The sequence below is a fragment of the Varanus komodoensis genome, unplaced genomic scaffold, assembly GCF_004798865.1.
Source record: "Varanus komodoensis strain SLA01 unplaced genomic scaffold, ASM479886v1 scaffold1, whole genome shotgun sequence".
Taxonomy (NCBI): domain Eukaryota; kingdom Metazoa; phylum Chordata; class Lepidosauria; order Squamata; family Varanidae; genus Varanus; species Varanus komodoensis.
In genome coordinates this window covers 88,093,840-88,118,854 of record NW_025335268.1, presented here as the reverse complement: position 1 = coordinate 88,118,854, position 25,015 = coordinate 88,093,840, and the positions used below count along the sequence as shown (strand labels likewise).

General features: G+C 44.6%; 1 protein-coding gene across 8 annotated transcripts in view; it reads left to right on the top strand.

Moving 5' to 3' along the window:
• The first annotated feature begins 10,239 nt into the window (after window positions 1-10,239).
• SLCO2A1 (solute carrier organic anion transporter family member 2A1) overlaps window positions 10,240-25,015 on the top strand; it is a 66,832-nt gene continuing 52,056 nt past the window's right edge. For 2 of the 8 annotated variants that reach the window (XM_044434123.1, XM_044434113.1), the window contains exons 1-2: window positions 11,057-11,310; window positions 12,242-12,364. In XM_044434123.1, the coding sequence (XP_044290058.1) occupies window positions 11,089-11,310; window positions 12,242-12,364 (345 nt within the window). In that variant the 5' untranslated portion in view covers window positions 11,057-11,088. Of the gene's footprint in view, window positions 10,345-10,821; window positions 10,911-10,977; window positions 11,026-11,056; window positions 11,311-11,534; window positions 11,598-12,096; window positions 12,365-25,015 lie in introns of those variants that run through there. The other 6 variants (XM_044434144.1, XM_044434126.1, XM_044434168.1 and 3 more) reach the window with 6 other exon arrangements.

Below are 25,015 nucleotides of genomic sequence, written 5' to 3'. Positions count from 1 at the left end.
TAATTGATTAATATTGTAGAAGAGCAATCAGTCTTTACTGCAATGGTAGCCAAGACCATCTTTAGCTGGAAAACACTCATCTCTTTTTATCAGTCTTGGAGAGGAGCCCTACCTCTCCCTGCACTTCCAGGGTCCGTATTCCCAGAAGAATATCAGTTTGAACATACCATTTGCAAGCACACGGCCAGCCAAAACCAGGGATGTTTGCTGCTTCTACACCAGTGCTCCATTTCACCTCATATTATGCCAGTATTAACTTTGACTTTCCCTATACCAATGCTTTTCCCCCTTGTGGAATTCTAGGTTTTATTTTTTTAACTATTATTTCCTAAAATAGCACTGAGTTTGTACAATTGCATCCATGCGGCATGTGAGGTGACGGTAGCAAGCTCTGAGGACCAAGCTACATATGACATGGAAGATCTGAGACTAGCTATCTCCTTGACCTTGAAAAGAACACAGATTCAAGTATCTTGCTATCCCAGTTTAGTGTTACTAAATAAATTGTGTAAATTTATTTATACAAATAAATGCTTTTCAGTTGAAGTGACCATCCTCAAATTGCTAGAAGCTCCACTGCAGATAATATACAGAAACAATATAGAATGCAATCATGAAGTAATTGCACGGGCTGAAGTTCCAATGCAGCCCCCTGCACCTTATTGTTTAAAAAGAATGGGACACACACACAGTAGCATGGTGGATGTTTTTGTTCAAAATCAGTTTTATTATTATTTTAAAAGAGGGAAACAGCTGTAATAATAAAAGAGGAGTATGATCATGGCAAGGAAGAAGGGTAGCACAATCCATTTGTTCAGCCCATTTCTGGAAAGGATGGTTTATTGCTCTTTTATAAAGTGTTAGCTTTCATATTAAATCATGCTGACTCCAGAAACTGGAGAGCTAACTAGTGACAAATCACAGAGTAAGATACAGATTGTATCAATACCTCTATCGCTGTTTTCAGTGACAGTGTGAACTTTAATGAAAGAATAGCTCCTCATAGTGGAGCAAACTGCTCCTAAATGATCCTCCAGAATTCCGAAAATCTCACTTTGAGCAGGTCCTTCAGGTGAAGCAGTCTGAAATGATGCAGCCCAGAAACACATTTCAGCACACCATGATATTAAAAAGGCAGGCAGCTTTCATTCCTCCGATATATTGAACAGGTGTAACTTACATCTCTACTTGACACCTTTGGTAGTTTCCAGGCAGTTTCATGGCTCTGTTCAGATGGCTGGTTTTGACCTCTACAATTCTTCAAGGTGTGGGACATCAGTGTTTGAAGGCTTGTCACTTCCCTCACAGTCTTACCTAGACCTCAAGACCTTCACTGGAGGTCCTTTTCCAGGTACCCTTCCCAAATGAGTGAATTATAGGAGCTTTCAGTGGGGATAGAATGCCCTTACAAGATAGGCCCACCAGGTTCCCACTTTGGGGCACAAGCTTATGTAAGTTTAGACAGAAAAAAAAATCTTGCAATCCCAGCATTCAGAGTTGTAGCACACTTTTCTATCTAAACACATGTCTGATAGCACCCTTAATGTATTTACTGGTGCCTGTCACAGATATTCCCCACCTCCAAATCTTTTCAAACATGAAGTAGCTTTCTAACATTATTTTAGCATTTTATTTGGCATTTTAATGCTCTATTTTGTTTTGTATTGTTGTATCTTTTATTAGTTATTTTTATTCTCTGAGCCATCCAAAGAAATGTTTGTTACAGGACAATCTATAAATAATACAAACATAAATGATAAACCTCTAAACTACCTTTGTACACTCTGCATTATTTATCTCAGGGCTCCAAGAAAAATCAGTGGGGCATATTACTGGAGAGCACATTTCAAGTAGAGACATCTTTACTTTTTATCTGCTCCTTGATGAGACCCTTCCTTTGGTTTAGAGTGTTCGTAGCACATGTAAAAGTAGCAATGCTTTTGCTCCATTGCCAGAGAGAGCACCTCTGCTGGGGGGAATTCCGTTTATGACTGCAGAAAACAGCAGTCCCTGGAAAACTGTAAAATGCAGGCGAATTGAACCATACACATTTTCTATTTTGCCGCCAGATATGCTGCCTGTTAACAAAAGGTAATAAAAAGAACTTGAAATGTAATCCTGCTGCACCTCCTGATGCAGTAAATCAGTTTGTTTTCTCTGTAGCAAAGCCAGAGGCCATATGGCTTAACTTGCCAAGACTAGAACAGGGAAGGAAGATCTTTTTAAAGGTTGCTCAGGACTCTCAAAGGAAGGCAGGAAAAGAGATAGGAGGTTTGTGGAGGGAAATCTGCCCCTCCCATCCTACCACCAGCTTGTCGTTTTCCTTGGACAATACCAGAATGATGTGAACCCTCTCCACCCTCTCTGGGTGCAGAATGCAACCAGCAGCACATACGTCCTTGCTTCTTAGCTGAGGCGTGCTTGCACCAGTGGCACTAAGAGCAAGCCCAGGTGTCTGTGGAGAAAGTTGCCTGTTGTATCAGAGTCTGAGTGCAGCAAAGCTGGTTTATCTTTTAAGGACATAGAAGGGTTCCCTGCACGAGGCTTTTAATCTCCCCCTTTACCAAAATTTTTGCTCCCAAATTTGTAGCTGGGTTGTTCACCATTGTTTGTTCCTTGGCTGAGTTCAGACAATGTGATGTTCCATGTGCCAAGAAGCACCCCAGCAGCAACCCACACTCAGCCCTTGCGTTGTTGCCTGAACCCAGTCACACACTACCATTTTGCCTGATAGGCTGGGCCTGCAGAATGACATCCCAACATTGCCTCCACTTCCCTCGCAACTAACTGCCTCATATAACCTGGTGACAACACACATTTGTGCACCCAGAAAGGCCTTCCTTGCTCCCCATCATCCTGGAAACCTTCATAAGTGAAAAGAGGGACCCTAGCTCTGAGCCCATCAACCTCCTCTCCTGTCTGCTCTTCAGACTCTCATCCCACTGCCAGACTCTATCAAGCCGGGGAGGAAGGGGTCCCACTTAATGACTCTCCAGTGTCGAAGAAGCAATGCCTGTGGCATGACAGAAGCCGTTACTGAGCGGCATCTCAGATCTTGAAAGGGACGGTCACATCAACTGGGTACCAGCATTATGTTCCCAATGGCATGTTCTCACCTGTTGCACAACTGTCCTGTCATCACAAAGGTTGAAAGGGCACAGTTGTTTGCCTTGAGCGGAGCGGTTAGGAGCCCTGTGTAAGAACAGCCAGGAGCACTCTGGTCACTGTTGCTGGTCTTGGATCCCGTGGGAAAGCTGACTGTGGAGAGCAAGGATCAAAGGGCAACAAGCAACCACTGCTTGTTGAAGCACAGCAGGCTTGAACTGGCGGAACAATAGATATTTTGGAGGGAAGGAGGGGGCATGGTGCTGTCCAAATGTTCTGCCAGCATTTGTCTCTCAGTCCCTCCCATCCTGTGGGGAAGACGAGGAGATGACATTGAGTATGAGTTCAGTCGCCCCCATGGGCTTTGCAATGAAGTTCTCTCTGTGTGTAAAGCTGTGTGTTTCCTTGCATGTCTCTGAGCGGTGGTCTTGCAAGTCAAATGTGCCCATAGGTGGATGGCCAGTCATGGCAATGGCAGGAGTGGAGTCCCAGGCTTTGGCCATCGGGGAGCTGAAGGGTGAGTCCATTGTGCAAGGGAAATGCCGCTCCCCATTAATGGGATGGAGCAGTGTTAGAGCAGGCCAGCTCAGGCACAATGCATCTGGCAAAGAGGTCAAGGAGACACAGGCTCATCCTGGAGTAAAATAAAGCTGCAACATTGAAGTAAAATCAAAGCTTCTGTATAGCCCGAAGTGACTGATCCTGCCCCATCTTGGAAGCTACCAGGTCAGGCTGGGCTGAAACCTGGATGGGTGACTTGAGTCCTTCACTGAGCAGATGGTTGGACTTGATGGTCTGCAAGGCCCCTTCCAACTGTATGATTCTATGATTCTGTGAAATGCACAATTTACTTGGCTGTAAACATGTGGAACATGGAGCCAGGATACTGATGAGTGCTGAAGCATGCTCTTATTATTTTGAATACTCTTTTCCTGGTATGTGGAGGAGGTTATCTGCCAGTGTTGATGTGCTGTGATTAGGTGCTGTGTGATACCATATCCCATGGCCTGTTATAGCAACATGATCATTGTCAGTGAAGTCAATGGGAAGGGCAGTTCTGTTCGCTAGGTCTGAGGTCAGTGCAAAGTTGCATTCTCCACAGATTGGAGTATCAGATCAGGCTTGAGTGTACTCCCCCCCCCCACCCCATGCCATCTACAACTCTGCCCATGTTTTGCAATTCAAAAAGTTTTGCAAAAGGTGGGCAATTCAAAAAGTAGACAGAACAGCTCAGCTGGCAGCATGAGTGGTCCCAGTATCTGTCCTAAGAAAAGTGTAATTGAATGTCCACGGAACCCTATCGCCCCTGATCCAGAAGACTGTAACCCTTTAGAGCACATTCCTGTTTGTCTCTAGGCAGACAAAAATGCCTACAAGTCTCAGCAAGGCCCAGCCAGTAAAAATAAAAAGTAAAATAGATTCTGTTTTTCCACAATTTGCATTCATTTTCCATCACTTGGTTTGCTCTTCCCAGTCATGTGGATGGGTAAAGAAGTCCACACCACATGCCATGGAAGTCCTGGAATCTTTTCATCAGCATCATTCATTTGTGGAATGCCATCTATTTACAGGTTGCTTTACAAATAATGGACGTGACATGTTTCTACTCCAAGGTCTTGCTGTCTACATATCTGTGTTACTACAATATTCCTTAAATACCAGCAAATCTATTTTCACAGTCATGAGGGCTAGGAGGTTTCTCTTAAAATCATCATCATCAAGAAAAAAAACCTGTGTTTCTTAGAAAGCTGAATTCCATTACCAACAAGCACCCACTTCTCTGCCTTTTTTTAAAGGCATGGAATAAACATAGTTCTATTTAATTTAGGAAGGTCCTGTAGTCAAGCCAAGCCATTTATATTGAAATATTTGTTCAAGAATTCTTCTTCTAAATACACTGAGGCCACAGCTAAACTACTTTTCAGAAGTTTGCTGGCTGTGAAGGACATTCTCCCTGATTCTTCTCTCTCTGTACTCAAGCTGCAATCTTCCTTGCACACTGTCCCAGGAGTAAGTGCTACAGAACCCAATGGAACTTACTTCCAAGTAAGCGTGCATGCAATCATGATCTGCAGCTAGCTGTATCCTTGGAGAAGTGACTGTAGTTCAGGAAATAGGCGAAGGACTGTTACTGCACTGAAGTATTTATAGTGTGTTTCACTTCCTGTACAGGCAATTAAAAAAATCTTTTATCAGGTTAAGTGTGCTGGCTAGCACAAACTGGAAGGTGAACTCAGCTCTGCAGAAGATGGATGAAATTGTGAATGACATGGAGGTGATTGATCAAGAGACACAACTCTTGCCCCTTGTTTTTTCAGGGCTTCTTTTGGTACTCAGTTTTCTATAGTTCAAGATCTATAAACTATAGATAGATCCTATAGATCTTAAGCTATAGAAAACTGAATATCAAGAGGCTTAAGGCTTGTCCCTTTAACTGGCTTTCACCCCAGGTTTTGCTTTGTTTATTATTATTGTTTAATAACATACTCTGCATTATAGTCCCCTGGCTTGGTGGTTACTAAAGCAGGAGCAACTGTGGCAGCCTATCTCTTTCCAAGAAAGATTGCAGCTGGCACAGCGGCCCAAATGGACTGTGCTGTTGATGCCCCATAGGCACTGTGTTAACCCAACTGAATTTACTAGTAACCAAAGCTGCAAAACAGGTTGAATATCTCTTCCTAAGGCTGAGGTTCAGTTTATTAGCCTTTATCCAGCTCACTATGGACTCTGGGCATCAGATAAAACAACTCAAGGTTCAGGAATGTCAGTCTACATGGCCAAAAGCAGCCACCATGGGATGTCAAGCTGTGTGCTGGCCAGATAACTTTCTAACAAGGGTGTGTGCACACATGCATTGAAAGAGTGGGGGGTGGGGTGGAATTGCATCCACTCTTCTCTGGAAGATGTCCAGAGAATATGATTGCGTGTTGTGGTTCAAAGCCAGGAAACAAGAAGTCCCAGTTTTTATGAGTGCTAAAAATAAGTGCAAACATCAATTAAGAATGGTTTTCAGATGTGTGCCTATTTTACTGCTAAGCTGTACATTTAGAAAATTGCAGAAGCTGGCAGGATGAGCACTTCTGAGTTGTGAAATCTATGACCATCAATCAATTCCTGGGTGTGAAGCTTAGATTATGATTACAGAATGCACTCTGGACTTCACAGAAACTGTATCACTCTATTTTCTGGGAAAGAATGGCAATTCACTGCTCTCATTTACTGACATCAAATAATTATTCTCTGTGCTAAAAAATGCATGCCTATATCACTCTGTGATGCATGACAAGGTCTTCCAAATCATTCTTTTAGTACATTTCTATCTCACCCTTCCTTCATGGGCAGAATATGGGGTTCTCCCTCCCCATTTTATCCTCAAAAACCCTGTGAGACAGGTCAGGTTAAGAGGTCATAACTGGCCAAAGGCAATCCAGTGTGCATCGTCAATGAGTAAGGGTTTGAAACTTGGGCGTCCCAGTGCTTTGTCTAACACTCCAATCATTACATCACATTGGCTCTCAGTGCAAATTGTGGATGATGTGAAATCGTAAATTCACAGACATGCTAAGGCTGCAAATCCTATATCCACACTTGCTAGGATGTAAGTCCACTTGAAATCGATTTATTTCTGAGTAAATGTGACACAGGTTCATGCCACGAGGCTGCAATCCATTTTCCTTTTGCATGTACCCACAGCATTCAATCAGATTTACTTCTGATTTACTTTAGTTCCATATGATTGAACAGATACATTTCATAACTCTTGGCCAGAGCATCTTTCAGGGCAAGGCAGGGGGCAGAGGCAAATTAAGACAGTGCTCTTGCACCTTTAAGAGTTGCCATAGAAGCCACAACTATGAAACAGTTCAGGAGAACTTTCATCTCTGGCCACTCTACCCACTCCAGTCTGTTGGGATGGATGCTGTTAAACAGAAAACAAAAACTCACAAATGATGCCAAGAACCATTCTGCCAAACCACTTCCTACGCCAGAAACTTTTAGTATTATGCTGGGTCCCTATAATGGAATAACACCAGGTAACTTCAAAGCTGTATTCTGTCATTGTCCAAGCATTACTCAGGTAAAGACATTTAGTTAACATTTTTGAAACAGATTCAACACACACAATTTACCTAGAATGTGTATATATGGAAGACATAAACTGACCAGTGTTCTTTTTTTTTTTTTTTTTTTTTACATAGCTCTCTGCTCTCTTTCCCTCTCTATAGACTAAGGACCAGCCTACACAATAAGAAATTTGCAGTTGACCTTCTCTTTGTCTTTCAGTCCTAAAGAAGTGTGCAGAGCCCTGATACAGATTGGTAACCCTGCACATGAGAATGGGAACTTTCCATACAGACACCCTGACAGTTGCTTTCCAAAATTCACCCCCAGGCACTTGTTTTCCAGAAGCTTCCACTGGCAGAGTGGAGGACACTTTTCTGTCTTCCTTTGGTTCTGGCCAGGGTACGGGTGGGATTTCAACAAGACAAACTAGCTGTGGTGGAGGCGAGGCAAGGAGGGGGGGGATTAATACTTATTAATACCTATCTGCAGCTGTCCCCATCCCTGGATGAAAAATCTCAGAGGGGATCCATGACTTCAATTTCCAAATACAGCCCCCACCCCAACTTCATTTCATTTAAAAAAACAAAGCACAGCTTCTATAAGAATGCCACATCTGTCTTCCACGGAGCATCTAGCTTAGGCCTGATTTGTTTCATTCATGTGCTGCTGAAGATTATGCATAGAAATTCACATTTTCGAGGGCAGACAGTAAGATAAACCAGAACCTTCTCTAGGACAAGAAAGAGGTTAAGAACACAAATGCAAATTCTAAAAGAACAAGGCTGGGTTTTGTTAAAAGAAAAGATAGAGAAGGGAGCACAAATATCTTACTGAGATAGGAAAGGATTATGATGATGGTATAATGTTTATATCCCAACTTTATTATTCCTCATTACTACAGCTAAGATAAAAGAACACTGGGTTCTGTGACAGACTCATAGTTTCATTACACAGGAAAGTCTGAATGGGAAGTGGAGGGTTGCAGAAGACATGGGCAAATGTGAATAGGAGAACTAATGGTTAAGATCAGACGAGGGGAACTCCTTGTGGAAAGCCAGAGGAATAGGTTGGAGTGAGATGTTTTCTCAGCCACTTGTATGTGCATGCAGCATCCGGGTGGTGCCTTTGCCCGACTGCTACTTGGAGACAGTAGTAGTCGGGCAATATACAAAAACCTTAAATAAATAAATTCAGATGGCCTTTAAAAAAAAACAACCCTCAAGATGCTTTACATTTATAATAATGACTTGTCGTTTAAGAGACAAAAGGAAAAAAAGGCAAGTGTTTTAACCATGGGGCCTGATCCAGCCAAGGCACATAATTTTAGATTCAAGAATACTGAGGAAGAAATAAAATCACCTGTGTTTACAGTTAGGATATAAAGTTTATCACTTATATTCTGCTATACTAGTCTGAAGACTCCCTAAGTGGATTGCAATATTACATAAAATAGCTGTTTTTACTGTTTTGTATTGTTTTATGAACTGTTGTAAACTTCCCAGAAAGCTTCAGCTCTTGGGCTTTACAGAAATGAAATAAAGTAAGAATAAGTAAATAAATATGGTAGCAGAATGTAAACAAGCCAAAGAAAACACATGCTACACTTCTCTGTGACTGGTGGTACCCTGAACAGCCAGAGGATGCTCCAAGGGCCTCTAAAGTTGCCAGACACGCAACATGTCACTTCCTGTCCCCAGGCCAAGAATGAAAGAAAAAAGCCTCTTGCCATGGCTTACTACTGCAGAATCTGCCAGTAAGCACACAGGCTGTACCTGTCCCCCACCCATTCCTGGGTGTAAAGCTGCTTCTGCAAAGCAAACAGTTTGGCTCTCACAGCATGGGCAGGACTTATCTACAGAATACTTAGGGAAGGCAGCTTTTACGCATTTATCTCTGCTGCTCTTCCCAATGAGGTGAAGGCCATGAGGCCTGGGGATACCTTTAAGAAACTATTCTGGCCTTTGAACACTGGGAAAGTTCAATACACTACTTGTTGAAGAGGAATAACCTCCTTACCATTCTTACACTAGACCTATACAATACAGAAAGGGGGGGGGGGGAGAGAAATACAGGTTTAATTTTGTTCTCCCCTTACTTCCAATTGCAACACTCCAATCACTGCTTTTCATCAATATACACAGTGTGTGTTTTATATATACATTTGTTTTAAAAAGCAACAACCAGGGAAATTGATTTAAGACCTAGTTACTTTGTTACCGTGGAATAGCTCAGTAAGTCATCTGGCTTTCTTTCTTTTTTCCTTTCCTTCCAGGAAGATAAGAACACTAAAATTAAGAAGGTAATATCCCTGAGATTGTGATAAGATATCTACTTTCACAATTCAACAACGGCTTTAGAAGACACAGGAGTCCATAGCATTCCATCGCTGCTGCCACAGAGCTGAAGAATAGCTGCTCTCCATTACTGCAGGTAGGACCTGAAGGAAGGTGATTTAATGAAAGGCTAGTATTTTTAGTACAAGGAGAGAGGTGGAGTAATGGGAGTAGGCAAGATGTTACGTTTTCCTTACCGTCCAGACACTGGGGCCAAACTAAGTGAGGGAGCAACTTCTAGGGGCCCATGGGGATACTGTGGATTCTCAGATCGGAGGTTGAGTCAGACTTCAGACCTTATTGCTGTGAGTGTAGGCACTGTACCCTTCCCCTTCGCAGCTGGCACTGAAAGGCTTGTTACTGAAAGTAACAAGCTGGGTTGCACCTCTCTCTCCCCTCCAAAACCCTACAAATCTCCAAGTACTGTAGAGTGGAGGGGGACAACACAGAAGGTAGCTGTGATTCAAACTTCCCAGCTGATTCAAACTTCAACTTCCAAAAATCCCTACCAGAACTGCCTATCTCAGGAATGCTGTGAGTTCAAGTGCAAAACATACAGTGAGCTTGATAATGGATGACCTTGAAGAAAAGAAGCCAAGGAAGGGAAAACCTACACTGGGGTGGGAAATTTGTGACCTTCTGGATGTTGCGTGCAGCAGAGTCACAGGTCAGAAATGGTGGGAGTTGTTGGGCAGAACTTTTGCAACTGGCCCATCCCTGTCCTGAACTCTACAGAGGCTGCAGTGAGCAGAGGCAATAAGACAATAGGCTTAAACAGCTAAGAGGAAGACCATCACAGAGGAAAATGAATGGCAGTCTTCTTGCATCCCCAGCTATGGAGGTATGGAAATTGAGAGTGCTTATTAAAAAGTAGCTGTTTGTCTTTTGCTGCAAAAACTATCAAAGCTCTGTGACTCTTTGAGGACTAGGCGCTTTCGGTGGCTTTCATAGGAATGCATATTTGTTAGCCAGAGGACTTTCTCATTTCTATAAAACTTTTACCCGTGAAGGGGGTGGGGAGAGGGTTCGGGAAGATGAGTCCATGCCAGTTGGCTAGGGAGCCTGCAGCTTCCCAAGCATTATCCTTCCCAACTTTCTTGGCCCAAATCTACACATGGGGCAGAATAAGAGTCCTGAGGTATTATGGCAAACGGTTGCCCCGTGGGGGCAGGGACATATATTCTGTGACTCCTTCTCACATGAAAACGCCCACCAACTTCCTGTAAATAGAAAAGCAGCCAAAAAAAAAAAAAAAAAGTCCCGTGCTTCTCCCATACCCAGGCAAGTTTTCCACTGGCGTGTGTCTCTTTAGCTGGATTTGCCCACCTGATTTGCCCACCTGAAGTGGACCAGCCCGTGCTAAGGGCTCGCTCCCCTCGCAGTTTAAGGAGCCTGAATCGCGGCCCGGTGTGTGTGTGTTGTGGGGGGGGGGTTAATATTTAACCGGGCCGCTTCGTTCTTTCGGGCCACTCACGGCGCAGCGACTGTCACACCCAGCTGCTGCCCGGCCACTCCTGGGGAGGTCAGTGACGGGCGAGACTCGCAGCCGCCTCATTGTCAAGGACCGTCTTTCAAAGAAAGTGCCATGTGTCGGCCGTGCCGGGCGCGCCTACGGAGCTGTTCTCGTTCCTCTTCCGACAGAAAGCAGCGCGGACCGCGGCGGCTACGAAAGTTCTCCTTTGACCCTCGCAGTTTAAGGAGCTTTGTGCCGGCCATGAGGAAAGCGGCTGCAACCAGCTCCTTTATGCAAGGGAGACCTTACAGGGGTCTTTGCAAAAATGCGGAGCAGGAGTCAAATTGGCTGCAGGTTAATGACTCGAGTCGCCCACGTGGAGGCTGCGTGCTCCCAGTGCGCGCGGGCCGCTTCGGGAGCGACGAGTGGCCGCCCGCCTCTCCACGTCCCAGAGTTAAGGGCGCCATCCTGAGCATCTATGGACAAAAGAAGCCCTCTATCCTTCAACAGTTCTCAGCCAGTCATGCTGGGAAGTGACTGGGAGCACTGGCTGGGAACCGTAGGGTTTTCCCCGTTTAAACACGGACAGAAGCATGTCGTCCCCGCGCGATCCTAGGCGTGTTGACTCAGGAGCGAGTTCAGTAGGTTTGCTCTCGGCAAAGCGGGCACAGGATTGCAGCGTGAAGCCGGCTTCGGCTGGGGATCCACAAACAACGGGGCGCGCAGGCCGATCGCGCCTCTCCGGGGCGGACAAGCACCCCCCCCCCCGCTCCTGCCTCCCCTCCGGTCGCTCCCGCCACGCCGGGCTGCTCCGTGCGAGCGAGCGAGCCCCACGTCCAGCGTGCAGCTCTGGCGCCTGGCACCTCCGCTAGGGAAGCCTTCCCGCGCTGCCCGGAGGGGCTCAACTGCTGGTGCCCACCAGCCCACCCAAGGCGCGCGGGGAGGGGCGCAGGGCCGGGTCCAGCCCTTGGAGAGAGGCAGCGCCGGGGCGCACACCTGCCGGGGGCGCGCTGTCGGGCGCCGGCCGCGTGTTGCAGCCGCAGCAGCAGCAGCGCCTGCTTTTGCGCAGGGAAGAAAAGAGGGAGGGGAAAGGAAAGTTTCATCATCGCTTCGGAGAACGGGCTGACTTATAAAAACGGCGCTCTCCCTCTCTTCCAGACTGGCTCATGGGAAGCTTGAGGAGGAGGCGGGAAGGGAGAAGGAGGCAGGCGCAGCATCTGACCTCGGTACTCCTTCGGTCAAGCCGCCGGGGCGCGGGAGCTCACTTGCTGTCTTGTCTTCTAAGGCCTCGCCTGATCGTGCCGATCCAGCCATGGGGATCCAGCCTGACGGCGGCAAGGCGCCCAGAACCGGGAATGACCCCGCGGCTTTCAGCACCTGCTCCGGGAGTATCTTCTGCAACATCAGGGTAAGCGGCTCCTCAGCACAACGGAACAGGTTCCACCGGCGAGCGAGTTTATTAATAAGCATGCTTGCTTTTTGTATTTAAAAGGGTCGACATGTTCTGTCTGAAACATGCTCACTCCGTAAGAGAACAGTTAGCCTCGCTGCTACTTCTGCAACCTCTCTAGTCTGATGTCAACGGAAGCGCCTGTTCGGTTTGTGTTGCATCACAGTGATTCCACACTCGTGCAGGTGGCTTCGTGTCTATTAAACTGGAGTAACCTCCTGGAGAGCAGTGCGCAGGATATCATACTGGCTTAATCGCTGCTAATGGACTAATGGGACTAAACGTTTAATTCGTCCTCTCTAAGGAGCGCTTATGTTGGATTTTGCCCTTGAAGTTTCAGTGCTACCTTCTCTACTCAGATTCAAATGAGCCGCCAAGTTTAAAGGGTGTGTGGATTGGTTGTATATAATTCCCTGAGCTGGGCGGGTTAATGCTGCACGCTTTACCTGGAGGTAAACCTTGTTGTTGGACCCAGTAGAATTTGCTTACAATTAAACACACACTGAATTGGGCTCTAAGGTTGCAATCCCGGGCATACCTACCTGGGAATAAGCCCCTCTGAATATGCTGGGTTGTACTTCTGGGTGAATAAAGGGCTTTTACTTCTGAGTAAACAAGTAGTGAATATGTTGCCCCATAGTGCACTCTGATTAGGGTTAGGTAGGGATTATTTTCCAATAAATATTATATTATAAATAAAAACATTTCTAGTGATTACTGAAGCATTTCCTCATGAACAGACTTGGGGCTTTGTGTACTCTTTCACCCTTAATCAGATAGGTTATGCTGGAATTGTCCCTGGTTTTAAGCCCAAAGGCCATATGATTCTTCTGCAGGTGGGCCAGCTATTGTGCTAGCATAAGTTTTCATTTCTCCTCTGGAGCCAAAGCCTTGCTGATCTTTGCTATCTGGAAACCTGGTTGTACTTTTTTTACTTTTGGTGTGGCTGTTAATCTTCCTGGAGAAGAATTTCATTGCCTCACTTACCCTCCCCTGTCAGGAGTGACTCCAGGTATGTGGTTGAAACTTGCCCAAGGCTCCCTGGGAACAGCTGTGGCCCTCAAAGGTGCACACCTCCTACCCTTTGGGCATCGGAGCAATAAAGACACTCTAAAGAAGCAGCAGTTTTTGCTGAGGGGGTTAAGTTAAACATGCTGATGGATGGTGCTTTGACAAAGTACAGACCAGCTTTGCAATAGATTTTCCTCATCAAGAGAAACAGGAGGGCAGCTGCTAACCAGCTGGGGGAAGAGGCCTGAGACTGAGCCCCTCACTTAGCAATGAATGGCCACCAAGGAAGTTCAGAGCCGTGAGACACCAATGGGATAGAACAAAAGCATAGTGGCTGCATTTAGCGGAAGAGAAGGCTCCAGAACAGTGCATGTCACATTAAGTGCCTGGTTTGCATCTGTGACGTGGAGGTGGAGCTGGAGCGGGATCATGGCAGAAGTGAAGCTGAGGGGGAATTAATCAGTTTCCCTTGTACTGGGATACCAGGAGCAAGTTCCCTCCCAGGCTAATAGTGTAATATTATCCATGTTTAGATTGGGGGGGGGGGAGTCCCCCTAGTCCCATAAATCAAAAAAAGTCCCATAAATCAAGAATAACTCCAGGCAGCTGGGGCTTGTAGGATTATTTTCTGACTAAATATACACTAGATTGCATCACAGATAGCTGCTGGTGGAGACTGTCATCAGTACTGCAACTTGGGGCAATGGTTTAAATTCCTCCATCCCTCTATAGTAGAAATCTGTACCCCACTGCATGACTCCTTAAAAAATATATCCAGGCAAGCCATGCATTTAATACACCATACAGTTTGGTATGTCTTCCATTAAGTGTACACATAATTGGAAGTACCTTCCATTGAAATCCACATCAGTATCAAGTTTATTGCTAATAGTTTACAGACATGAATGTTCTGAAGGCATATGTTTGATTCCATACAATGTAGAGAAAATAAACTCAACAATAGAAGAGAGTCCACTAGGAATACCTTTTCATTATTAAACAAAATTAAAATAGATTAAGACAAAATTAGAACAACCATTATTCTGCAGAAGTTGATTGTACAAGTTTTGTAGCTGCCCTTGTGTCAGTGGCTTTTCCTCCAAGTGAGTGCTAGTAGTGCTGCAGCATTACAGGTAATTCTGGTAGCTTGATTTTTGGGTTCCTGCAAATCAAAGATGAGAGGACATGCTCAGGGAAATTAATGTAGCTGGGCAAAATTTGCTCAAGGGGGAAGCTGGCATGCAAGAAGGAATATTAAAGATAATGATGTAAGAGTGTGATTTGTGTTTGTACGAATCAAGAATGCTCCGAATTTGAAAAGTGGAAAGAGAGAAAAGCCTTGGGGAAGCCAAAGCAGCTGCACGGCAGAGTTATGCAGATGTTGAGATGAACAGCTTCATACAGAAGAAGTACATAACTCACTTAAAGAACAATCTTGTGCCTGTAGGACAGGAAATTCTGTAGGACAGAAGTCCTACAACTCCCAGCATTCCCCAATCAGCCATGTTGGCTAGGGAGTTGTAGAACTTTTTTCCTGTCTCTATCTGCATAGATATGTGCATTTAGATTACAGTCTTCTTGGCGATAGAGGTAGGGGTGAAATTACTATAAGTTGTTCTAAGTCCCAAGGAAAAAGTGGAGACATAAATAGGTAGAACTGTCATCACAGAAAAGTGGTCTTTCAGAGTTTCAGCTAACTGTGATCAGTAATGTCTAGAGAGATACTTGATCCTTTTTCTGCTTTGAGTGGCACAGCAATGAGGGCAGTACCCCTACCCAGCAATTCCCAGTTGCACTTTCCAGAGCAGGCAAAGCAGTACAAGTTGTATGTTTTTACAGCTCAGCCTTATGTAAGAGTGCTGTTTACATCAGGACAATAGCACCAGGTAAGGTTTCATCTGCACTCCTATAGTAAGCCTGGGTTTTTATGAGGCAGAATCTATAAGCACTTTGACTGACCCAAGGCTTGCAGGAAGGAAAGTCTAAAGATACAGTCTTGAGACTAAATCTCCCTCCCCTAGAATTCTTTTAGGTCAAAAGCAAACCTGTAGTTGGTCCCCTTCCTTGCATTCTTTGGTTTGGTCCTGAGACTTTGGTTGCGAAATTCCCCTTTGGTTGCAGAAATGGCTTTTTGCAGAGAGAGCTGCTGGCCAGGAGATACCGCCTGACAAGCTGTCCTTAACAGAAAAGTGACAGCTGCTGGCACTGTCAGTGTGTCTCCAGTGCAGTGTTCTGCACAGAATCACTTACATTAGTGGATTACATGGTGACTGACCTGCATGTGGTTTGCATAAAAACATTGTTGAACTTGAGAAAAGCATGTTGTACCATTCTGGCATTAGACCCCAACAAGGTTACGTAAATTAACATGTGTCTTGTATATTTGGTACCCGTCTCTTAGGGTGAAATCCCATATGTGCTTAGACAGAAAAAGGCCTACAGTGCCCAGGACATGCTGCAACTAAAGTTGTAGGACTTTCTCTCTGAATGGGATTTTTGCATAGTACCTCGTCAATCCTGTCCTTCCACCAAGAAGCTCATAGTTCTTTTCTCCCACCTCCTACCCTTGTTTTGGCCTCACAACAATCTTATGAGGTAGGCTGCGCTGAGAGAGAGGACAAGCCCAAGTTCTCTCCCATTTCCTCTCATAATAGCAAGAACCCAAGGTCATCCCATGAAACTAAATGGTAGAAGATACAGGACAGATAAAGAGAAGTACTTCTTCACATAGTGCTTGGAACTACAGAATTCACTACCACAACATAACTTGATGGCCATCAATTTGAATGGATTTAAAAGGAGATCAGATAAATCCAGGAAGGATAAGGTGATCAATGCCTGTTGATCAATTGGCATTGCTACATGGACCTTTGGCCTGCCTGGAATCCACCCAGAGAAGAGCCTTCACATAGCGCCTCCATTTCTGTGGAAAGCCCTGCCTGTGTTCCTCAGGCAGGCACCAAAGCGGTCTTTTTTGGCAGCTCCTGAAAGCATCTTTATGTCAAGAAAGCTTCCTTGACTGGCCAGTGACAGTTCTGTTGATATCCTGTTTTATTCTTTATTTGGTTTTTATCTTTTTAGCACTCACTGTTAAGCTTTGGAAGTGGATAAATCCTTTGTACTATCTCTGGCTTCAGAGGTGGTTTGCCACTATGTAGCAGTTGCTGGAGAATGTGGGCAGAAAGGTATTATCGCAGTCGTGTGCTACCTGTGGCCTTCCACGGGCAGTTTCTTGGCTGTTGTGTGCAGAATGCTCGGCCAGAGAGAACTTTAGCCTGATCAGGCCAAACTCTTACGTTCTTAAGGTTAGTCAGCAAGCTTTGAAGTTGAACAGAGATTTGAACCCAGCTTTCTGCACTGTTTGTCCAACACTGTAGCCCCACTCCATTTCTCTGGCTTTTCTGATCCTTGACTGAAGGATCAAGAAGACCAGGGATGAGAGCCTGTGGCCTCCCAGATGTTGGTAGACTGCAAGTACCATCTGCCCTACCTGCAAAGCCAATGATGTGGGATGATGGGAGTTACAGTCCAGCAACATCCAAAGGAATCTTAACACTGTCATTTCTGCATGGGTCCATTGCTATTGTTAGAGCTGTATGCAGCAACATGGTAATTCAGGTTCTCAGCAGAAATATTTTGCAGGTGTGCCCTCTCTGATCAGACACCACAGATATGCTAGAAATGGATTCTAATTTTACACAATGTGCACACATCAATTAGCATTGCATGCCTGTCTGCTTCATGTCTGCTAAGGTGGTTTTTTTCCCTCAAGATACCATCTTAAAGAGGGTCTCCAATGGGATGGTTGTGTTTCACAGTGTGCACCATTAGAATGTATGTTTGGCCACCATTGATGGGTTCCAATGGAGGCCCACCTATTCTGAAGACTCCTCCACAATTCATTACCTGCACACTGAAGGAAATTCTGGCACCAATACAATGCTTTTTTCCCCAATGTGCCAATGAGTGAGCCATGTTCACAGTGGGATGGTGTTTGGAGATGAGGTTCAACAACTGTTCCTTGTTGAATACGGAGAGTTTTGCGCTGTTGTCTCCATGTATGTGCCAAGAAAGTACCTGTACAGATCTTCTTGGCTGTTTTTGAAATTAAACAAACACGTTGCTCTTATAAACACCATTAGTAGCTGCTAAACTTTGCTCTGGTGTCAGTACAAGATACTCCTCTGTTAAATGCACCCCACTCCCCAAAGTTCTGGTCTGTCAGCTCAAGATAATGTAACTCCTATTTGCTTTATGGTGCAGTGTTTACAGAGTGCCTTTCTCAAAAGTTACTCCAGAAATAACAAATAATCTTTTCAGATACAGCCTTCTGTGTGGAACATTTTTCCTCACCCACCCTCACCCCTCCTGCTGGCTTTCCTTTAATCTGTTGTTGGGGAGTTGGGTGTATGGCTGAATCACTTCTACATAACTCTTGACATGTCGGTTCAGTGGATTTACTCAGCCACATCTGGTGATGAATGAAGAAGGGAAGGAAGGTTGGCCCTCTGATACCTTTGACTTTGATATCTGCTACCTGTAGTGTGGGAAGCTTATTATGGAGTAGAGATGGCACAGAGGGATTTTGGGGCTGTCAGGCAACTAGTAACCGAGTGTGTCAAAACACAATTCTGAATTAAGCAGTCAGGTCTGTAGAGGAAAAACTCATCCCAGTGGCCTGTACCATGTGTGAAAACAAACACTGTGACCATTTAAAGTCTCGGGGGGGGGGGGGTCCTTTGATTGGGGGGTTGTTAGGCTTGATTCAGTCCTAGTTTACTTAACATGATTGCTCCTTGAGTCAACCTGTTAGTCTGTTGCAGCAAAATGGGTCTTGAAGTTCCTTAAAGTTTAAAAAATATATTAGGTTGTAGGCTTTCGTTGTCTAGTCTAGCCTGCTGCAGCTAGTGCTCCCCAGACGTTCCTAGAATTCCTCACCATTGGCCATGCTGGCTTGGGCTGATAGGAGTTAAAATCAAGTGCCTCAGAAGGCACCGAGTTGTGAAAGGCTGGGTAGGTCACTGGAGTCCTCTTCATCAGATGCATGGAGCAATATCCTCAGTAGACAGGTATACATCCCTGTGGGTGTCAAGGGGGAAAATTAGTGAGTGCTGGCAGTTAAATGTAAAAACAGCCGTCTGTGATCATTGGGTAAAGTGACCATTCACAGCAGCAATCATTGGAGAAAACATTATTCTCTTAATGATGTGCATCTTACTTCACTGCTGAAAAATTCTGGGCCATGAAAAGGTGAATCTGTTTTGTGTAAATACAGTAGATTATGATTCTACTAGGCCTGGGGACTATCATGCAGCCAAACAGGGCTGAGAAGTCCTGACCTAGGAAACCTGCTAGGTCTTCTTGCCTTTCTGCATGTTGTAGTTTCTTGGATTTCAACAGACAATTCCCCTCCACCATCAAGTCTGCCTTTGCACTCAGAAGAACTAGAAACTTGCTTTTTGAAACAACAAGGTGCATTGCAGCAAATAGCAGTTTGGGTTGTGTGGGCAGGGGGAAATGTAATTTTTCATAACAAAATAGCATAGGATGAACTGCTTTTTTTAAAAAAATGTAAACATCTCCTTCATATCCTTTTATTGTGCCCTTTTATTGTGTCCTTTATTGTATCCTTCTGGATTAGAAAGTCTGTAACAGCTTGAGTTATCCAAAAGAAAAGAATATCCAAATTAGAATGTTGCAAGCAGAGGCTAATTTCACATGTTGGAACCTCAGGATATAGAATCCTGTAGATTGATTGACTGATTAAATTTCTAACCCACCCCATTAGCCATATGGCTCCTTGGGTGGGTTATTTGTATCAAATGCTATACTGGTCGTATAGCTTCAGTAGTCCGAACTATTCAAAATCCACAGTTACGCAATACCAAAATGCCACAACATATTCAAGCCTTTTGAATTCTCCCAACTCTTCATCAGACCAGGTGGTACAAGAGGCCAGGACTGGCTGAAAAAATAAAACAAACAAACAAACAAAAGTTCAAAAATCAGGCCAAATCTTGTGGCTGTGAAGGCTGCACTACAGACTCAGTTCCAAAATGATGATTAAAGTAACAATTATAGCCTGCTGAAGAGACCTGCAGAACCTGAAAGCTTGCATAACCCCTTGGAATTTTGTTCGGTTCTGGTAAAAATATTTGAAACCTCAAAAACAAAACAAGTAAGCTAGGAAAGTGCAACAGCATTCCCTGGTCTAAGAGGCATTGTCATTAAAAGTTTTGCAAGTGCTGGACTTGGGCAGAGGCAGAACTGGCAAGCCTCATTTGGCATCGTAAGAACTCAGTGAAAGAAATTTGTGGAAGGGGGGCACCGTGAAGGCAAGGCTCCTCTTTCCAGTTCGCGGAATCGGATGGCGCCCAAGGCCATTGCGTAGCCCGCTCACCTGCTGCATGGCAGGGTCAGCCCCGTCGTCTGCCCAGATCAGCCAATGCCACCTTGACCACCGGTGTCCCAGGAGAGCAAGGGGTTGGAGAGCCATAAGTTGCCTGCATAGCAATGGCTTGAGTTGAATCAGACCAGTTTGCTGGTTTGTATTTCAATGTGGACTTAACTCATTTGTATTTCAGTGTGGACTTAACAATTCACACCTGCTGAATTTCTACATGGTCTGGCACGCATTTCAACCTCCACATCTGTACTTTTCTAAAGTTTGCAGTTTATTGTAATTACAAATGTTACAGTAAACCGTATGCATGTATCTAAATGTATATAAAATGCACATATGCAACAGGCTCAAGTTACAGGAAACCAGATTCCAGCTAGATATCAGGAAAAATTTCCAGACGTTTAGAGTAGTAGGACAATGGAACCAGTTCCCTAGGGAGGTTGTGGGTTCTCCCACAGTAGCTGCAACTGGATAGCCATCTGAGAGGGATGTTTTAACTTGGCGTCCTGCACGGAGCAGGGGGTTGGACCTGATGGCCTTCTGGCCCCATCCCGCTATACTATTCTGTGATTTGAAACAGTCTGTACAAAAAAGGTGTATTAAAACATACGCACAACATTCTCATGCTGCAATCCAATGTCGAAATGTAATAGAATAAACATAACTATGAAAACATGCTGCAAAGGAGTACCAACCCCACATCACCAAATGTCCATCTGAATGTGGGGCAAAGCCCTTTCCCTTAAATTTCCCATTATAGCTGAAACAAAGAGAAGGCAAAGGGGGACAGCAACAGCAAAAAGAAAAAAAGAAAAAAGGCACATCAATTCACAATAGCCTGGAAGAAACCCCCAGTGACTTTTCTGTGTGTGAATGTGTGTTGGAAATTTAGGAGAGTATCGACAGAAAAACAGCCTGTGAGATTGCTTTTCTTTTGGAATGAGTGAAATGCTTTAGGTCTGACTTTCTCAAAAATGAAATATAAAATGTTTTAATATAAAATAATTAGAAAAATAGCTCCTGCATATGCTGTCAAATTCAACCCTCAAATATTTTCATTCTTAATTAACCCAGTATCCAGTTATGCTACTTGTCCTTAATATTGTGACTGAATAAGAATGTTTCTGTCCAAATAACAGTTTCTTTTATTTACCAGAGCATTTGTGGATTTTATTTTAAGCTTTTTTTAAAAAAAAAAATTCATTTGAGATAGTAAATAGTATTCCAGGTAGTCCAAGGTGCAGCAGTTTCTCTCTCTCTCTCTCTCTCTCTCCCTCCCGCCCGCCCGCCCGCCCCCATTGGCTATAATTGCAGCTTTGTTTGTACCAAACCATGCTTGTAAGTAGTCTATTCCTTTATGTGAAAGTAAATGCCATTGAAGTCAGCAGGACTTACTTCTGAGTAGACACACACAGCATTTTGCTGTTAGGCATGTATCCTTGCAGGCTCCGATGCCTGCCTGGGAATAAACTTCAGTACACTTTCTTCATAATAGACAAGCATAGGATTGCTCTGCAAATTTCATAAATATGGCAAATGTTACAACTTCATATGCAAAGTTATAACGGACACATTTTATGTTGTTATGGCAGTAAAATAAGTTTAGTTTTGATAAGAACACTGTATTGTATATATTTTAATATTTTTCTAGAAGTCTCATTTTTGTGGGGGGAGGTGACATACTTTGTCCACAACTTCCAGATTTGTAGAAAGCCTACTTTTCTGGCTGGGAACTGACCTTGCCCTGCACCTTGAATCATCCAGCAAGACTTCCCAGTGTGGCAGTTTTGTTGGTCTTTAGATGAGGAAAGCTGGGGTAAAAGGCCATGACGCTGCAAGTGGGGGCGAATGCTCAAAGAAGCATTTTTAGCAATGGTATAGGAAACTTAGTTTCCTGGAATACTGTGTGGGAGGCTTGGATAAGGGCAAAAGGCAGTACAAAACAATTATCTTAAAAGGACTATCATGAGACTCTACAGAATGATGACTGTTCTTTAAACAGTAGAACCACTGATAAGCATTGAAAGGTTTTAGCACAAGGCATGCAGGGAGTTTAGGAAATGGTTGAGGTTGTTAAAGGATCAAGTAGTGGGGCAGAAAGGTGGCTGGTGGAACTAGCTGGTGGACTTGGTGATAAGGGCTGCTTAGGCAGCAGAATGATTGCAGGAAGCCAGTCAGATAGAGCAGGAAGTGTCGGACTAGACCTTGGGGGACCTACATTTTTAGAAAACCTCTTACACATCCTTTGCTTTGCCTAACTCCCAGGGGTGATTGGAGATGAAATGTGGAGGAGATTACAGCCATTTGTGCTCCATAGAAGAAAGGTGGGATAACATTTGAACACATGAAATGAAATAGCAGGCATTTGTAGCTTGTATTCCAGCTAGGAGACTGAAGGAGCAAAGGAAGTTTGGGATTGGATTAGAATTGGAGCAGGATTGTTGGGAGGCAAAGTACACCAGGATGAAGTCTGAAGAGTTGTTAAGTATCGGACCTCTTGGAAGGGAAAAGTAGAGAGATTCACTGGTCAAGAAGAGTTCTGGTGGTTCAGAAAGGGGTCACTCACTGTATCCTAGAACTATAGAAAAACGTACAACTGTATTTGGTGTGCCACAACCAGATGGAGCTTGCTCCACGTTTGGGTAAGGTTCATAAGCATCCACTTGCCCGATGACCCATGGCAAGCAAGCATATTCTCCAGATAGTTACCCTTGTGGAATCTGGGAGTACATTGATGGATTTGAGTCATTTGATGTGCCTAACATGGCTATAGGGGCAGATATGCTTTTAAAAGTCTTTGAAGACTATTCTGTTTGGTGGGTTTACTTGAAATGGGTGCAAGCGCTAGCTCCTTGCTCAGTATGTGCTGCAGAATCAGGCCCATTGATCTCAAGGAAAGTACTCTGAGTCAGGAGGAAGGATCAAGAAAAGGGAAGCAAGATGTGTGCTGCAATTTAAGTCTCTGCAATCAGAGATGAGCCTGGCTGGTGAAGCATTCCTTGGATTATTATATACATTCTAGTTAGGCTTGGAAGCCAGATCTCAACCTTTGCTTAGAGCAAATGCCCTGCCATTAAAACTTTGTTACAAGGTCCTCTTGCTGCTTTGTCTTTGTACCTGGTTGGTGAAACACTGACAGGAAAACAGAAGTATAGATAACTTGTGGTAGGGTCAGGATGCAACATGGGTTCAGCTTGGCAGCCGTACTAATAATCGGGTGTGTGTATGTGTCGGGGGTAGATTAGAACTCCTTACAAATAAAAAGATCAGATTACAGAAAACTTCCTACCTTTCCCTTGCCAAAAGGATTTGCATACAAAGGAGGAGTGGGGGAACTACAGAGAGAATGAACAGGAAGTGGAAGGCTTGGTGGATTGTTGCCACTTTAAGTGAGTGCACTTTGTGTTTCAGAAATATCCACTTTAACCTCCAAGGGCACGACAACACATCTTGTTTGGGTGTGGGGTAGCTTTGTTAACAGCTCAGTCCTGTGTTATGTGCTTGTGTTTGGCCATCTGAGTTCATTGGGCTTGGAATGGCAGCCTCATTACAGCCCAACTTTATACACCCTGGGTGCAGTTCTGTATCACATTAACCCACCCTGGAAATAAGCCCAGGTGGGTTGGTTGTTGGACAAACAACACAGGGTGCACCTGACATGATCAGACTCACTGTGGGTTGCCTTCCCCCCTCCTCCCCCTTTCTCCTCCAGTCAGTATCACAGGGGCCTTGACAGCTAAAGCCACCTCTTTTGCCGCAGTCATGAGCCCCTTTTGGCTCACTGCAACTCCCACCATTTTTTCAGCTATAATTTTTTGCAATCTCTGAGCTCGCAACCAGTGACAGTCCCTTCCAAGCAGGACAATGGAGGAGCTGTCACTGATTGGCCAACTATATTTTTAATTGTTCCCCCAATGTGTAGAAATGTTTGTTTGTTTAATTTCTAATTGGACTTGCACTTCATTGACTCCAAAATGGGCAGCGTCACCTGGACGATGCCCTAGGGGACACTTGCCATCCAATGTCCCAGGAGGCCATGTCCCAGGGGCACCAGCAGGTACCCACCATGAATATTGATCCAGAGAAGCTGCAAATAGGTTTCCTTTTTACTCTGTTTTCCCCCAACAGTTGTCAAAAAGCAAACTGCCAAGGGAGAAGAAAGCCACAAGCGATCTTTGTTGCAAAAGAAGGTGGTCAGTAAACCGCACCCTTTTGTGACACAGGTGACTTATGGCTTTGTCTAGGTCAATGTCTATGGAGGATGACAACAGACACCTTCCAGGACAGTGCCCACTTGAGGCTACCCATTCTGGGCCTGTGGAAGTGCACACTTGCATATGTTCATCTCCAAAGCATGTTTTAATAAATTACAAAACAAGTGGCAAACAAGTAACATCCCTACAGAGTGCTGCTTGAGCACCTTGAAGGGGATGTTACTGACTGACAACTCAGAGATTTGAAAAACTGACCTCTGAAAAAAGATGGAAAGCCACGGTGAGCAAAAAAGGGGCTCACGATTTCTGTAGAGCACACCAAGCCTGTGATGGTCGCTCCACTAAGCCACTCAGGCAAGCCTGGCAACACCAGAAAGACATTTTTGCTGCTCCTGTCAGGCAGCTTTTTAACTACTTCCAGGCATTGTTGATTGCCTGGTTCAGATGACACAACAGCCCATCATGGATAAAACAACCCCAAGAAGAAGCACTGGATAGTCAAAGTTGCTTGCGACCTAAGCACCAATGCTACAGCCCTTCTGTTCAACTCTGAAGGTGCTATAAGGCTCTCTCCTGTACAAACCCTGCTCTGCTCTATGGAAAGTTATTTTGCCAGTGCCTTTTTCTGGTGAAATGTCAAGTGGCGTTTTTTATATGGACACTTCATAATCCAAAGGCAGGACAGGCCATTAGAGAGTTACAGCAAACAGGTGAGCCTAGCTATCAGACCACTTGGGACGCAAGAGCTAACATACTCGTTTTAGAGAGGGCAAGGGTGAGCTGGATGGATGCTGAAATCTCTTCCAGAAGTGGTTGCTGCAGATAAGATTACCCTGAGCAGAACAGGAGGGGTGGGGGTTGCTGAGCCTGGAAATGAGGGTGTTGCCTCAGATGATGGTATGAGAGAAGCGGGGGGGGGGGTTGCATAAGAACATAGGTCTCAGAGTGAATGTATACCAGGCTTGAGTACTTATCTGCAAA